We start from the raw sequence: 18,171 nt of genomic DNA on the forward strand, positions 1-18,171 counted from the left end.
CTGGTTTAATAGCACCTTCCTCCACCAGAACTCCCACTTAAGTCAGTAGGACCACTGAAGGCCACCTTCTCAATTTGGTGCCTATGGCTGAGGTATTAAATACATTTCAACAACTGAATTTCTCTCTCCCGCTAATACTTTAGGTCAAAACATTTCACAGAACTGAAAGAGAAAACAAATTTCAAATTAAGTGGAAAGGACATCAAGAGCTCATCAAGTCCACCCCCTAGTTAAGGCAGGACTGAGTGAACACAGACCATCCCAAACAGATGTTTGTCCAACCTGTTCTTAAAATTCTCCATGATTTGGATTCCACAATATCCAGTGGAAACCTATTCCAGAAAGCTTTTCTTAATATTCCATCTAAGTCTTCCTTGCTGCAGATTAAGTCTATTACACCTTATCCTACACACAGTGGACATGAAGAACAATCGATCACTGTACTCTTTTAACATCCCTTGAAATTTGAAGGCAGTTTTCAGATTAATTTTCTCTTCAAGACTAAACACGACCAGGTTTTTTTCCTCCCTTTCCTCATAGGTCAGATTTTTTAAACTTTTTATCATTTTTGCTGTCTCCTCTGAAGTTTATCCACATCTGCTTAACATGTGGCTCCAGAATTCAAGACAATAGTCTAGTTAAGGACACACGAGTGCTAAATACAGTGGGATAATTACTTCCTGTGTTTTACAGATAAAGCTACTGTTAATTTCTCCAGAATATTAGCCTTTTTCAGCTGCATCAGACTGTTGACTTTTTTCAATATATAGTCTATAAACACTGACTCTTTTCAGCACTACTACCACCTAGCAGTGGTAGTTATTTTGTAGTTGTACATTTGATTTTTCCTTCCTAACTGAAGTATTTTGCACTTGTCTTTACTGAGTTTCATCTTGTCAATTTCAGATCAATTTTATAATTTAAAGTTGCTTTGAATTCTAATCCTGTTTGTGGAAGTGCTTGCAACCCCTCCCACCTTGATGTCCTCTGCAGATTTAGTAAGCATACTCTCTACTCTATTATCCAAGTCATTAATGAAAGTATTGAATGGTACCAGGACAGGGACTGACCCTTGAGAGATTTTACTAAATACACTTTCCTTGACTGATAGTGAAATGTGGATAACTGCCCTTTCAGCCAGTCCTGTCAGCCAGCTGTGCACCCTCCCATTGCAATAATTTCATCTAGTCCACATTTCTCTACTTTTCTTATGAGACTATAAAAAGAAAGAGATTGCAGTTTATTTGCTTTCTATTCACAGAATTCCCCTCCTCTACCAAAAGAAAGCAGATTTACAAAAATGATCCAATGAGGTAAACATTGTTAATAGACTGCAAGTGTAGTACTCACCACAGTGACATTAAAAGCATAAAGGAGATCAAAGGGAAGTGCAGCAATTAAATCAATGATGAACCACGTAGTCACATAGTGGATACAAATAGATCTTGCTTCAAATATAACTTGGCCAGACTTGCTGACATATGTTGTTCGGAAATTTAAAATAATATCTGCTTGACAAAGAGAAGAAACAGAATTAGATACAGGTATTTCCTGCTTCAAATGGGCGGCAGTGTCAATCAGGACAGTAAGAATATTTTCCAAATGCTAGGTTAGAAACCTAGCCTAGTCTAATTGATTGAGTCACAGGCGTAAAGTTACTTGTGTATATGTGTATCAAAAGAATGGGGCCTATGGAATTATTTGCATTGATTTCAAAGGAAGCTGTGATTGAATAAAAAAAATAAAGAAAAGCCTCTCAATCCAAACAACATTTTTCTTTAACGGATAACAGTCTTACTGTAATAGCTATGCCTGTCACTGAGAAAAATGAAGCCACAATGCTTATGCATATAATTCGTTTAAAGTATTCTTCAAGTAATTGCAGGAGAAAAATTCTTTTTAATTTAAAATATCTAAATTAAATATCTGAGGCAGGATTCCAAAAGAAATATCCTTTTCAACAGTAAACGCTTGTTTAAAATAGAAAAGTGCTGAACCATCTGAAAAGAACTGGCTGGTGGGGTTTGCTGGGGAAATATCAGGAGCAATATGAATTATTTGGTAGTTTGTGCACTTTGTGTGTTTCCTTTTCATTGTTTAAGGCTGTAGGTCTGTCAACACAGAGATCCTTTTGACATGACATGCTAAAACATGTTAAATTTCAAATAAAAGTTCAGATCTTGACAGTTCAGTCTCAATTATTTTCACTTCCCAAAAGACGAGGGCCATATCTTGCCCTTGAGCTATGCACATAGCTCATACTGTTACCAATGAAAGCTACTAGTATAAATTCTACTGATGCCAAAGGAGCTCTGCCACAGATTGACGGTATTATTATTTTATGTTTACAGCACCAGAAAAGTTCATGGTGCTTTAAGAATTCTGAGGTGCCACCCATAAAAGAGAAGTGTGTGGTCCCAAGTAAAAAGGACTGCAAGGTGGCAGGGCTGGGTTTCTCCTAGTGAAGAGAAAGAGGTGTAGGGTGGCTAATCTCTGTAGCCTGGTAGGCTGGAGTTCAGTGGGTTTTCTTGAATGTTTTCGTTCTGGAGACTGTCTCTGTATGTTGGTCCAATCTGAACATACTAAATTATACAGGGATGCTTACTTCTATTTTCAAGTCAGAAAAGTACAAAATACCAGTGGTTATTATCTCGAGTTATTAGGCAGTTTTTGCTCCGAGATATCAATATTTACTTTCCCTGCTATACATGTAGTTTGTGTACAGTATTGGATAGAACAGTTGTGAAACAAAATTGCACCAACTCTCGAAATCACATGAAAAAGTTATAAGCATGTCTAAATTGCTATCGTTCATCTTTATGACTCAGAACTCACACCTTTCCTCTCTCTGCCTCTCTTCCCCCCCCCCCACCACACACTCCTGAACTTCATACTCCCTTCTCCCCCGAGATTTTAACTATTTTTTTTCTTAGTTTCCATTGAGAATATTTTCTGTAGTTGGCTCTCTTGTTTGCCAGGGAGCTTTCTGAAATTAAAGACTTTTCCTCCACAGCATGCACATGGAGCACCATGTGCTTATAATTCCTAATTCCTGATAAACTGTTTATCTTTGCCTTTTTAATTTGGTACATCACAGATGTATGCCACATCCAACATGCTTGAACAAACAAAGAAACATGCTCCTCTCAGATATCAAAGTTGACATGTAGATTTCCATTGCTCGATACATAAAGCAGCATTTCCAGAAGAGCTATGAAAGAGTAACAGGTGAGCTTTACCCCCCAACATGTATGGGTTTCCCTATAACATGGACAACAGAAAAGCAAAATTAGGAAGTTATTTTTCCCCCCTGTACTTGGATTTATTTGAAAGACCTACAGTTAGAAAATCAAGATCAAGTAAATCTGACTGCTGAGGAATTAAATAGGTAGATCTGCTTTTCACTAACATGAACACCAAAGGGAAAACAATTAAACATTTATATTATCTTAAATGTTTCTTCTTTAAATACATCAAAATGTAATTAAAATCTGCAAACAGTGGCAAAATAATAAAATATGTATGGAGTGTTAGAGGTTTATATTTAAGTACCTCAACATATAACAAATTGGTAGCAAGGAAATATTTGATCCAAACAGCTTCTAACCAGTGTATTAAAATCTGTAGTTTAAAGGGGAATTATACACATTGTACCTCTCTGGTGTTTTCTTTGGGGCATGGGGAGAGAGGGAGGAAGGGATGTGGAGGGCACTCTCTTGTGTTGGATGTCCTTCTTTGCAAGGCATGGTTGTTGTCTGGGTTCCAGTTGTACCATACTGGGTCCGACATACAGCTCCAAATATCCCCATGATAAATTATTCACATCTTTGCCAAGTGCTTTTGATGATTTTAGAAATATTTCTCTATCCTCTCTTTTTATTTATGTTTTTAATCAAGTACCCAAATAGCATTTGTCTCTCTGAAAAATTATCTTTGATTCTAACTGATCACTCCTTCACTGTAATCAAATTGTATGATTTCATAAAAAATACTTTCCCTTTCAATATATTAGTTACTCGTGGAAAAATATTTTTTTAAAATCCATCAATTCAATCAGTCAATCAAACATCAGTATTTTTGCTGCAGAAATTGAGAAATTGAGAAACAGTTAAGACAGCATTTTTCTGATTACCTGAGAGCTTGATGCATGACAGTAACAGTTCATTCTATTGCACAGCCATGGTGTAACATATCCCCATTAACTATCTCAGCCTTTACTAGAACAGTGGTCTCTCTCAAAAGAATAAAGCAACTTGTCATGTGTGATCTGTGTCTCTTTTAGAAGCTCAGTTGTAGATGTTGTGGGATTTCGAATATTGTAATGTCACCTCTTGCACCCACAACTCCATCTAAGAATTGAACTGTGGTATAAAAAGCTGTCCTGTACATTGGTTTTTCAATGGGAAATGCAGTGAATATTTGTAAGTTGTTCAAATTCCTTTATTATCTTAATTTTTGAAGCAGCAGCATAAATTGTATATGTAGAGGTTGGACCTCCCTGGTCTGGCACAAGGGAGTTTTGCAGACCAGAGAAGGTGTGGGAGCAGAGCTCCATCCTCCCCCTGGGCCACTAGGGCTCCTCTCCACAGCAGCCCTGTCTGAGCTCCCAGCCCCACAAACTGAGGAAGCCCCTTTGGACTTCCTAGTGGTCCTGCCAGCCTTGCCACCCTGCTATCACTCCTTGCATCCCCACTCTACCAGCTAAAGGCTCTGGTGCCCTGAAGGCTTCTCTGCTCCACTGGCCCTGCCGGCTGCCTCCACTCTGAGCTGCTGGCAACTTTGTGCTGCTGGGGCTCTCTAAAATTCATGGTCCTTTTGAAGCATGGATGTTGCTTGACCACAGAATCCCAGACAACAGAGACTCAATTTGTAGCTGAATCTGTTCTTTTAATGCTTAAAAAATAGGAAATGAAATTCAATACCATATTATGGTAACATTTGAGTTGCGAAGCTAAGCACACATCCTGAAAATGTGTTTAATTTAAAGCACATCACACAACCTTAGCTCTATACCTTCGGGCATACCGTATTTTTTTAATATAATTTGTAATCTAGAGAACAATTTGCATTTAAGAATGTTAGACTTGTTTTCTTTTACTATGCACTATTTGAACACTGTGATGTGATCTCATAGTTACAGACATTGTCATTCATATTTTTTTTAAAGTAGTTAGGATTGCAATTCCAACCTAAGTTTGACATTCTGCAATCCCTAACTTAACCTGACTGTAGCTCAGATTCTACAAATGGCTTCCATGCTCACATTGAACCTCACTGAAATAAATGGGGCTCCACCTGCATACACGTGCCTGCCCACAGGAAGTCGATTGGAGGAGGGGCCTTAGTGTAGGTTTTTTTGCATTTATTTAAAAACTACATTCAGCTACGAATTCACATTTAAGCAATATAAATAATTGAGGCAGACAGAGAGATCTGGTAAATCCAGTCCATAATTTTCTGTCCACTAACATTATTTAAGAAATTGGAACAATTAGGTGTAAACAATGATTCAGTTAGCTATTGACAGTGAGAGTGCAAGTAAACATTAGTTGCCTCAGGTAACAGAGCAAGTATGCACATTTTTTAAAATGCCAAGTATGTCAGGGACACTACACAGAACTGCAAGGAAAATGTATTTCTAAAATAATCCTTGCTTTCTAAACAAGTTTAGAAGAGCTCAAATTAAAACATGCTCTTAATTATAATATATACCTATCTCCTAGAACTGGAAGGGACCTTAAGAGGTAATTCAGTCCACTTCCCTGTCTTCACAACAGGACCACATACCATCTGTGACAGATTTGCCTCAAATCCCTAAATAGCCCTGTCAAGGATTGAACTCATAACCCTAGGTTTAGAAAGCCAATGCTCAAACCACTGAGCTATCCTTCCCCCCACTTGCATCTTTTAGTAACATAGGACTGTGTCGGATCTCCTTGTTTCTCAAGTCATGCCTCCTGCTAACAGCCAAGCACTTTATATAATTCCTTTCATAAATACATCAAGTTCCATTGTAAAACTAGTCAGATTGCCATCAACTACTACTACAGGCAGTCCCCGGGTTACATGGATCCGACTTACATCGGATCCCTACTTACAAACGGGGCGAGGCAACCCCGCACTAGCTGCTTCCCCCCAGCAGACCAGGGACACACGAAGCTAGCGCCTCCCCCCCCCCCTCCCCCAGCAGACCAGGGAGACGCGGAGCGGCTTTTCTCAGCAGACACCTCAGCTTGAGAATAAAGGACTGAGGGAAGTGAGGTGTGGGAGAATAAAACTGAGCTCTGGAGAAATGTTTGGCTAGAGTTTCCCCTACAATATGTACCAGTTCCGACTTACATACAAATTCAACTTAAGAACAAACCTACAGTCCCTATCTTGTACGTAACCCGGGGACTGCCTGTAGTTGAAAGGTGTTCTAGAACCTAATTCCTCTGCTGATTAGAAGCCTTCTAATAGCCAGCCTTAATTTACGCAGACAGTTCAAACCCATTTGTTCTTGTGCCAATTCCATCTTTAAGTTTAAATAGCTCTTTTCCCTCTCTGCTGTTTGCCCCTTGATGTATTTACAGAGAGCAATTGTATCCTTTCTGTCTTCACTTTCCTCCGGTAAACAACTGAAGCTCTTTTACTCTTTTTTCTGTTAGAGTAAAAATTATATTAATGCAATATTCCTGATCCAAAAATGTATTAGAACAATCGCTGAAGCCATTTCTAATTAGATTGTGTAATTAGTCCTGTACAGACTAACTCGGCTACCCCTCTGAAACTTTTGTGTTAATACTGTTAACAGAGCATCACTGTAAGTTACAGCATACTGAAACAGGTTCTGATCCAGTGTGTTTTTACATTCAGGAGTAGGGGCAGATTAGATGTTGAAGATTAGCTATTCCACAGCTGAAACTTGAAATTTACTGGAGTGTTGGCTAATACATTTTAAAGCTATTACACAAGATGTCAGTATGCACAAACATTTTTCACTTGGAAATGGATGAACTATCTAAAACCTCAAAAGAGAATGGGATAAAAACAGATGTGTGTGGAGCCTATTTTTTAAGGCTCAGGGAAGTTTTAAAAACAAAGTTATTTCACCAAGAGCCACCTAAGCCCTGGGCTACATGAGAGAGTTATTTCAAAATAACTCCCCTTGTTTCAAAACAACAAGCAGTGTGTGCAAACTTCCAAACCCATTACAGGCAGTCCCCGAGTTACGCGGATCCGACTTATGTCGGATCCGCAGTTACGAATGGGGCTTTTCTCACCCCGGAGGACGGGAGCGGCGGGACGTCCAGATGCACCGCGGTCCGCCGCCCCCGTTCTCCGGGGCGAGAAAAGCTGCTCCCCGTCTCCCTGGTCTGCAGGGAGACGGGGAGCAAAGTCGTGGAGGACGCCCGCAGCGGGACAGCTCGGGCGCACTTGAGCTGTCCCCCTGCGGGTGTCCTCCACGGCTTTGCTCCCTGTCTCCAGACCAGCAGACCAGGGAGACGGGGAGCAAAGCCTTGGAGCATGCCCGCAGCGGAACAGCCCGGGCGCGCTTGAGCTGTCCCGCTGCGGGCGTGCTCCGCGGCTTTGCTCCCCGTCTCCCTGGTCTGCTGGGGGGGGAGGGGTGCAGCTTGTGCCCCCCCCCCCCCAGCAGACCAGGCTTTTCTTGCCTACCCCTGGGGTAGAGCAGCTGGGGGCTGCCGGGTTGGTCCCGCAGCACCGCTCTGGACCAACCCGGCAGCACCCCAGCTGCTCTGCCCAAGGCGTCCTGATTCAGCCGCTGCTGGTCAGTTTCAGCAGCGGCTGAAGCAGGACACCTGGGGAAGAGCAGCTGGGGTGCTGCTGGGTTGCTCCAGTAGCGCCGAGGAGCCGCGCTACTGGAGCAACCCAGCAGCACCCCAGCTGCTTTGCCCCAGGCGTCCCCAAGTCAGCCGCTGCTGAAACTGACCAGCAGCTGACTACAGGAAGCCCGAGGCAGAGTTGCTCTGCCCCAGGCTTCCTGGAATCAGCCGCTGATCAGTTTCAGCAGCAGCTGACTTGGGGACGCCTGGGTTTCTTAAGTTGAATCTGTATGTAAGTCAGAACTGGCGTCCAGATTGAGCCGCGGTTGAAACTGATCAGCGTCAGCAGTGGCCGACGCCAGTTCCAACTTACATACAGATTCAACTTAAGAACAAACCTACAGTCCTTATCTTGTACGTAACCCGGGGACTGCCTGTATTTCGAAATAAGTGGCTGGTTGTTCCAAAATAACAACTCCTGCCTTCCATGTAGAATGATGCTTATTTTGAAATAGTTAGTTTGGGAGTTAATTCAAAATAAGTTATTTTGAAATAATTTCCTAGTGTAGGCATGCCCTAAATGTACCCAACAATGGCTAATGATAGATGGAAGCTACACAATTAATTTCAGTATAATTTTGCCAATCTTTGAGCAAATGCTAGCAATTTCTTGGGAATCACAATCACAAATAAGAACATGTAGCACAATGCCAGTTTTAGAAAGGGGATGGGACAAATCAGTCATCTGTTCTCCCCACTCCTGAAATTCATCTGCATGTGAAAAATCTAGGTTTATTTTAAAATAAAGGAGGCTTCTAGCTTTTATGGTTGTGAAGAAATACTTTCAAACCTGAAGGCTAGCTGCACTATACTGAGTGAGCTACAGAGAGGGGGAGAGAATTGAAAAGAGCAGTGGTCAAAGGTGTGAACTCTTTTCCCCATTCATCTCAGCGGGACAGTCTCTGCAGATCAGCATAAACACATGAACCGCTGTACTCTGGGTGTGTCTAATCCAGGAACACCTGTGGTACAGACCCTAGCAGGCAGAGGAGGAAGGCAGCTGTGTGCGCTGATACTCCCCTTCCCTCTCCAGCTGGGGGAATGGCAGCACAGCAGTGCACTTCCTTTGAGGCTTTTCCCAGCTGCTCCCATAGTGGCAGGAGAGTAGGGGGAAGGGGGCAGGGATGAGGTGGTACCAGGGAGTGACTGAGAGCATGGAGACACGTGTGGCTCTGGGACAGGGGCACCAGTTAAGTGCCTTATCCCCTCATGCTCAGACTCTGCAGCACTCTCTCTGATCTGGCAAATTCTTTAATCCAGCATATCCTGTTTCCTTGGGTTGCCAGACTAAAGAGGTCCAAATGCATTAAGATACTTAAAATATATTTTACAAGTATGGAAACTGAGTGATATGATCTCCTCTCTCCAAATTGCAGACGGCCTGAAAACAGAAAACCCATTAATTTTGCAGGGGCCCACAAAACCTAAATTCATCTGATATGAATGCAGGGCCCATTTGAGCTCCATTTGGGGTCTACCACCTTATAAGACATCCAGAATACCCAGAGGAAAGCAGAAGCTGAAGAGTTATATAAGTCACCTCACAGACAAAACACTGGAGCCTGCATTGATAAGAAAATGAGAATGTTTTTTGGAAAGTTTCTCATGTGTTATGTTTTCTGTCATTTTTGCCAACCCTTTGTAGATAATGTTTATACTTATTGGGCTAAGATGCTTCCATTCCTTTTTCTGATCAGCTATCCACTTGCCTCCTCTCCTCAGTGCAGTCCCAGTGGCAAGACTAAGGTTGGGGCAGAGCAGGATCAGCAGAATGATCTAGAAGAGAAAAAGTGGGCTCCAGGAGAGTGGAGGAAGCCCCAGACTCCCAGGCCAGTGGAATGTAGGTGGAGAAAGAGCAGGAGAGGAGAATAATCCAAGGAATGAGGCAGAGTGGACAAAGACGGCAGGGAAGGCTCTAGAGAGGGCAGAAGGATTCAGGAGGTAGGGACAGAAGGAAGGAAAAGGTACAAAGGAGAACAAAGGTACAAAGGTACAAAGGAACATAGATTGATGGACACAAGCCTAGTGGAAGGGGAAAAGAGCATAAGGTGCATTTTGTAGAGGGTAGTGGGAAAGAAGTGGAGGAAATAGTGACAAGAAATGAGGAAGGATCAAATAGTTGAGTAAGGAGAACCAAGGAGATCAGGAAACAAGTGAGTAAAACTTTCATGAACTTTTTCTACAACTTCATTTGGCCTTTTTTTTTTTTTTTTTTTTAAATAAAAACAGCTTACTGGCCATGTTAATTAATTTGTTGAGAATGCTGAAGAAGAAACAGAAATTACTCAAACTTTTTTGGGGATAAAATTTTGACCAGACACAGTAATTTTTCTCAGGGAATTCATTATTTCCAGAAATTACATAGTCTCCTCACATTCCAGAAGCTTACTGATGTGGTTGCTTGAGGAAGTGAAAGATTAAGCATCATGACTCTTTATATAAATGTTTTCTCCATGATTAAAATCCAAAACAGCTAGACTGGGGACTAAGTTGGCACCTACAGGGAAGAGATTCAAACATTAAAACAGATTGATACTACACTCTTAATATTTGAGTGTGAGCTGATCAAATATAGTCAGTGGCAGCACTGCACGGCTTCTGGACTTTCCAACAAACCTACAGCACCAGAACTGATAATGATAATTTTTATGACGACTGCCAAAAACACTGACAGTCTGAAAATCTGTGTACTAAATATCCCAATTGCACTGGTGTTTAGAAATAATATTTAAATACATATTTTTATAAAAGGAAGAACATGAGTTTTACAATAGATTTGCAGCTACAAAACAGTTAAAGACATTTAGTTAGTTAGCAAGTTAATATGGCATATTTGTAACCATAGTTTAAAACATATTTCTTAGGCAGAACACTGAACCACCATTATCCAAACATATCTACAATACTTCAGGACTGAACCTTCATTGTGCAGCATGAGTGCCCACTCAGGATTGGGTGGGCCTGATGAAGACTATAATCCCCTTAGGAAGGGCTGTCTTTTCTGATACAGTTCTGCAGTCTTGAGAACACTACTGGCACTCAAAAAATAATGAATTATAATTCCAATGGTAGCTGTAGACCAACTTTGACAGTGATAGTATTCTATCCCTCGGGAGACACCTCTCTGGGGTTCAGTGTATATTGGACCAACAGCATTGTAAATCAAATTCAAGTTCCATAAATCATGTCACATGTTCAGAAAAGCAAAAGGGGATAAACAAGTAATTGCTCTGTTATGAACAATGCCCTGAAAAACTAACGGAACAGCAGCAGGAGCAAATAGCATTTTTATGGTTCATAAAAATGTCCACTCGTAATGCTCTGTACAAAGACGTCTGAAATGTCAACATAAGTTCTAAATTGTTTCTGCTTTAAGATGCACTTCTCTCTATGGAAGTGGGCCTGTCTGGTCTTCAGAAGAGAATAATTGGGGGGGCAGGGTTGATAAGAGCCTTGAACTACCTGATTGGGGGGTTCCAAAGAGGATGGAAAGAGGCTGTTCTCAATAGTGACAGATGACAGAATGAGGAGCAATGGTCTCAAGTTGCAGTGGGGGAGGTCTTGGCTGGATATTTGGAAAAACTCCTTCATTAGGAAGGTGGTGAAGCACTGGAATGGGTTATGTAGGTAGGTGGTGGAATCTCCATCCCTAGAGGTTTTTAAATCCCGGCTGGACAAAGCCCTGACTGGAATTACTTATTTGAGATTGGTCTTGCATTGAGCAGGGAGTAATATGTAATTGGCTGCTGCCTACTCACACTCACTAGCTACTGCAGCTGGAAATGAGACCTGGGGCAGGGCCCTGCTGGTCAAGAGTCAACACTCAGCAAGGACTGCACTGTCAGACCAGCAGGGAGAATGGCCAGCAGCATGTGCTTGCTCACCCACCCCCATTATTGGCCACTGCACCCGCCACTCACTGCTGATGGGAGGTCATCTGACAAGCAGGGATATGGCCAGCAGCATGACCACCACTACTGATGGGGGAAAGATAGAAAAAAAATGAGACAATTTGCCCATTTTTAAGAAGAAGTTGGGACAGCTGCAGGAGGACTTAAATACAGGATTGTCCCTTTAAAATGAGATGCTTTGTCACCCTATACTTGCCCAATGAGAAGGTGGTGTTTACAGCCCCAATCCTGCAGTGTGCAGTATACAGACGCACTGCTGCTGCTTCTTGGAAGAAGAATGTAAAGTAGTGCTAGACACCTGCCTGTGTGTTACATAGCACATGTCAAGATATTAGCTACGGGGCACTCTTTCAGTTGGGATGGGACTAACACTGGATCATAGAGACAAGTAAACACAAGATAGGTACACAAGTTTGAGGTCTGCCAATCTTGACAGTATTTTTGTTTGTGCTTGTTTTTAATAAAGCTCTACCCAGACTTCATCTATACAAGCTACTTCTGCACCACTGTGTCCTTCATCTCTACCATTTTTGTCAAACAGAAAAATTTGCTCTCTTTCAGAGCTTACAGCAGAGATGAGGAAACTAAGGCCCAGGGGCCAGATGCAGCCCCCAGCATGCCTAGATCCAGCACCCATGACTTGGGGTTCCCCCTGAGCATTGGGGAGCTTGTGCTGGCACTCCAGCCCCTCTCATGCCCTCTGTTTTTCTGTGGGGCTGGAGCACACAAAATCTACTAACTTGGCCCCCATTGGCTGTGGTATGTGAGGGGAATGTGGGGGGTGGCTTTTTGCTTCTCAGTCGGGGACAGTGAGGATTTTTATTTGTTTTTTTGTTTGTTTGTTTTTTGCTTCTCACTTGTGTGCAGCCCCTGTGGTCAGTGGCCTCCAACCCCCAAAAGGTTCTCCACTGCTGGCTTACTGATTTCACTTTTTTATACAAATATTTACTCTCACTTGGGAGAATTAGAATAAATTCTTGTGCAGAGCTACATCTTAGAAAAAGAGAGAGCAAAAGGGAAAATCCCCTTTAACAAATAGGTTTTCTCTTTTATTTCTCCTTTGCACATTATTTAATCACATTTTTAAGTGAGTATCAGCGCTCTATAGGTTGAACCTCTCTATTCCAGCACTCTCTTGTCTGGCAACATCCATGGTCTGGGATGATTTTAGTTAGCTCTATGTCCACTTCTCATGCATGTGGCCAAGTTTCCCGGAGTCCCATAAAGTGTGTTTACAGCCACCAGTTCTGGCTTTCAGTGTTCTGTGCTGTTATTTAGCTCTAATTTATCCCTAAGTGTCTTCTGAGAGCCCAGCAAGCATTAGAAGTGTTGCTAATACAGCTAAACAATATTAGCCTCCAAGTCAAATTCTCTGGTACTAGTCAGGTCCTGAGGGTGCTGGTCTGCCAGACTAGAGAGATTCAACCTATAGAACATTCTGGAGACATTCCACCTCACTTTGGATGGCTAGTTACAAAGATTAGGCATTTGAGTTTGACTACATATTACATGTTATTTCAAAGGAGCCCATATCAAATGGTTTGTAGAATTAGTTGAGAGATTAATGTTCAGATGACTAATGAAAAACACAAGTATAAAGCTATTTTGTTCCATAAATTCTTCAAATCCTCAACACAAGGAAATAACTAACATGTAGTTCAATACAACAAACAAAAAAGCTGAGGGTGGGGTTTTTTTTTTTGAGACTGCAGAAGTAATTTAATATGGAGGGTTGATTTTCTTAAAATAATTACTGCATGTAGCAGGCTAGCTAAAATCTCCCTAAGTGGACAGAGTTTATTGCTACTATTTATTGGGCTTCCTCTTATCATAACAAGGGTTTGATTGTGCCAGGAAAATGGGATGTGCTAGAAAAGGGATTGCTTCTCAAAAAAACATGCAGAAAAGAGACAGAGGGGCAGCCTCTTTCACTAGGCAAGTGAAAGAGGCTGCTGCCCCATCCTGTCCGAGACTGCCCCAGATCCTGAGTCTCCCACACCCAGGTGCCAGGGAGGGGGCAGCAGAATTGAGTCCCCCCCTCTTGATTTCTATGGGTAGATTGTTGTTTGTTCCCCTTCATCAGAGAGCAAAGGGAAAATGCACAGTTTGCTGAATTTCTCACTCTGGCTGGGGAGTGTGAGTGAAGGGAGGCAGATGAACCTGTACCTGCCTCATCTGGGAGATATGAAACCCTCCCACAGTTGTGCCCACTGGAATTGCAGTGGCCATGGAGAGGAATTTCTGATATGCTGTCAAGCTGCTGCTGCTAAGAGAGGGCTGGGGTAGTCCAGCTCTCCATGGGGAAGCCTGCTTACAGACCCCCTCATATCCCCAACCTCCAGAGCAATGATTTAAATGAAGTGTGTATATTTTCATTTTATTTTCCAAAAACCAAAAATTGAGTTAAGGACCCAAGCAACACCAGGTAAATATTCTAGTATGAAATAAAAGATGAAATATAACAATGCACATGGGTGAGCACTTACATTGAGTAGTTCATAAAGCAGCTATGAACTATTATTGCAGCAAAGCAATTCCAAATGAATTGAGTGACCTCATGGCAAGGAAAGTGCTTGATAACATACTGATGTGAGTTGGCGAAGTAATAATGGCCTGCACTTACCACATTAGTACAAGTGAAATGATGCCATTTATAGATTTGTGGACAATGAGGTGGCTGTATCCAACTAAGGAACACTTTTTCTCTTTCCAGTTTGTGGTCAGCTCTACCAGGAAAGGCCTAACAGAACAGTTTATGAACACACTGAATGTGAATAAAATAGAGCTTCAAGCCTGCCATGGCCAGCATGAAAAGGAATGGAAGAAACAGTGGCACCCAGTGAAGGATCCTTGCACTGAACCCGAGAGCTTTCTTCGTGCCTTCTAATTGACATTCCCTCGATCTAGTTGCGTCAGATGTAGCATCGTCTCTGCTGGCTTCAGTATCTCTATTTGGTACTGCAGTGGATGGATATATGACCTGTTTTCAGCATCAATCATCAGGTGGGAGATCAGAGACAACATTACAAATTTGACCACGAAAGAAACACTTGCTGGGAGAGATACAGTGGTAGTGTAAGGCCAGTGAGGTTCCAAGTGATTGAGGTTTATGACACCTTGAAGGAACTGGCACAGTCAAGTAAAGCCAAGGACAAAATCCAAGACAGAGGCACAGATCCAAGAAAATCAGATCACTGACTTTAAATTCCTGGTCTCAGTTGGGTGTAAGCAAGGCACTACAAACTCAGTTGGATGGTCATTGTGACCATTACTACCTTTGAAGAGAAGCTGTCTTGATTTCATTGTGGCCTACAAAAACAATGGATTTGAAGATGTGATTGTAGCCAAAGAAATGGTGGAAAATTTAAGAGTTGAGCCTGTCTTCAAGGAAACTTGTATTCATCAGAAAATACAATTTGGTTATAAGGGCAAAAAGGAGGTGACGGAAAACTTGGAAGAAAAATTCAAGGGAGACTTTTTTGATTGCTCATTTATGCTGCTTGAGTACCTGCTATGGGGCAGCACTCACCCCCACAAGTAGCCTCCAGTTGGTCACTCTAGGGAACTACCTCTTCAACCCTAGAGTGCCCTTTCCTCCTAGTACTGCCCTAGGGCAGTGCCCCTGCACTCTAGGGTCCTCCCCTCCCAGGGAACTCCCCAAACCACTAACCCCACCTTGCCTCAGTGACCCACTGTCAGTCATCATCTAGCTCCTCACCTCAAGGGCAAACTGCAATCTGAAATGGCCACTCATCATTAGCTAGGGGGTGTGGACCTGCTGCCTTTTCCTATCCTACCTGTTTCCTGGCAGCACTAGTACCTTCAAGGCCTTGCAGCTCAGGAGTGAGGTCAGACCAGAGCTCCCCAGCTCTGCCTGCCTTCCCCAGCACTGCTCTGTCTCAGGAAGCCTCCAGCTTCCCTGCAGCCAGGTCCCTCTTGCCCCCTAGTGAGAGCAAGAGCATATGTTTCCTCTCTCCAGGAGCCCTTATTTATATAGCCACAGCTGGGCCCTATTTGGCTATATCTGCCTCAGCTGTTGGCTTCACAGCTCCAGCCCTCTCCCAGGGCTGCATTTTAACCCTTAAAGGGCAAGTGAGAGGCAGACACCTCGTCAAGTGTCCATCAAAGAAAAGCACGGACAAATGAAGCACCATGAAAAGACCTGGGTATTCTTGTAACTCTTTAGTAAGCTACTTGAAGGCAGGACAACACTCAAACAATTATATTGAACCTTCGTGGAACAAGGAAACATGGGGAATGTTCGGATATTAATGGCAAATGACCTGTATATCAAATTGGACAACATCTATCACATTCTGCACCAGAGGAAGCACTCTCCATTTCATTTATGATGCAGAGCTGAAACGCATTTTTCTTAATAGATTTAAGAATTCTGCTCACATTGTTGGTCACAGTCATGAGTGGTAAGCACAGATTTTCAAACTCAGGCTCATTAAAACATGTCTTCAGTTGATGATGGCTAATGAGAAACTGACATTGCTTGCTATTTTATCGCTTGAAAATTCCATTGGCTAGTTTTAGGTTCTCTCTGATACTGTGCTTCACTTCACAAGGACAAAAATGAAAAAAACATCCTTTTGAAATAAAGGACTAGGTTTAACATTCTAAGGATGTCATCTACTATAACACTATTTAATAATGATCCATCCTCTGTTGGTGCTTAGTTCAATTTCTTGATGTTAGGACATTTCAGTTATTCTTAACATTAAAAAGTTTCTCTAAGATTAGAGGAAATGATTTTTCTTGTTTGTTTATATATGGCATGCAAAATTGTCTTCTATGGCAGGGATAAAACATGCATACATATTATGCATCAAAGTCCATGAAATGGGCTACAGATGCAATAAAAATAAGGTCATTTTAAGGTTAACAAATGTAAGGGATAGGGGTTGCTGAAGACGTGCCTTGCCTGGGGCACCATATGATCTACGGCCATCTCTGTCTACACACATTTATACCAGGATGGTCAATAACAATTTCTTTTTGTTGCCATTTTAAGAAATGAAGCTTCAGGTATAAGATTCAAATCTGGTGCTCAGAGTCAGATCCTCAGCTGCTATAAATCAGCACAGCTCTGCTGAAGTCAAGGGAGCTATACCAGCTGGCCTTATAACATGCAATATCATGTTATGAGACTCTTAAATAGCAACACATGCAAACAAGATGACAAGCAGATGGAGAGACAGCCTGAATGACAGCATTTTCAAGTGGCCTCCATTAATGTAAAATGGGCCTGCACCCATTTCTACACACAGAAATACTTTGACACACAAAGAGGGGGTTGTACATAAAACAATCAGTAGTTTATGTCTATCTACTCTATTGTCAGATAGACATACTTTATGAATGAAAATAAGAATTTGTGAGAGACAAGTGGCTGTGCTCATAACATTTGTGGGTGTGCTAATGGAAGCTATTTGAAAAACTGACAGCAAGTAACTCCTTGCTTTTGCCAATTTCACTTTTGTATTTTGACATTAAAATTATGGATAATATACTCCAAACCTGTAACTCAAAACAACTTGCTGAGTAGAACTCATGGTTATTATTACATATTCTTCCAATAGAATACATTGTATGAGAAGTCACATTCTATTCTGCTCATATTTTGCCATTACAAAATGAAACCATTCAATACTTAGAGACAAACAGAGTCATCATCACTATATATCCCTTCTTGAGGTGGATTGTTCTTTCTTTCTTTTTGTTTTGTGTTTGTTGTTTTTCGTGTTTTTGCAGCAAGTTTAGCAACTAGAGCTTTGAAGCCTCCTTTTTTATTCACAGGAACTCTATTGCCCTCATAAGTACAAAAGTCTTCTGATCCACTCTTGTCAATATTTGTGTTATTTACATTATCAGTTCTTCCAGGCAAGAACATTACTTATAAAGTGCTACAATGAACCTAAGAAATAACTAATCACCATTAGACAAAACTAATCATTACATAAGAAATAACTAATCATTTTCACTGAAAAAAATTAAGCACTACATTGTGTGGTTTTGTCAATAATGGAAGAAGTTATCAAAATGCTATCATGATCTCCTCATGGCTGATATAGGTCAAATTTTGTATGTGTAGATTATAGTTGACCTTTGATGAAGTAATGTACATATCTGAACCATTTATGCATAACCAATAGCGAGATATATGCTTGTACTTTATTCCTATACTATAATTATTCAGATATTCATATGCAAAGAGTAAAACTTGGAATTTATGTGGATTTATGGCAATGCTTGGAAGATTTGAGGTCCATGGCCTAGATCCATATATCTGGTAATTAATTTGTGAAAGATATATTAATGATCCAATTATTTCCCTTGTTCTCTAACAATATGCGACTGAAAACATCACAAAGGATGTGTCTTACAAAAATGTTGTAATTGATATGCTAGGTAGAATGTGCTGTAGGACT

At 41.5% G+C, this 18,171-nt stretch overlaps 1 protein-coding gene across 1 annotated transcript in view; it reads right to left on the minus strand.

The window, feature by feature from the left end:
* KCNH8 (potassium voltage-gated channel subfamily H member 8) overlaps positions 1-18,171 on the minus strand; it is a 311,959-nt gene that overhangs the window by 130,628 nt on the left and 163,160 nt on the right. Inside the window, exon 6 of the mRNA XM_006120171.4 lies at positions 1,351-1,508. Coding sequence (XP_006120233.2) covers positions 1,351-1,508 — 158 coding nt within the window. The remainder of the gene's footprint in view (positions 1-1,350; positions 1,509-18,171) is intronic.

Source organism: Pelodiscus sinensis, chromosome 2, assembly GCF_049634645.1.
Source record: "Pelodiscus sinensis isolate JC-2024 chromosome 2, ASM4963464v1, whole genome shotgun sequence".
NCBI classification, from domain to species: domain Eukaryota; kingdom Metazoa; phylum Chordata; order Testudines; family Trionychidae; genus Pelodiscus; species Pelodiscus sinensis.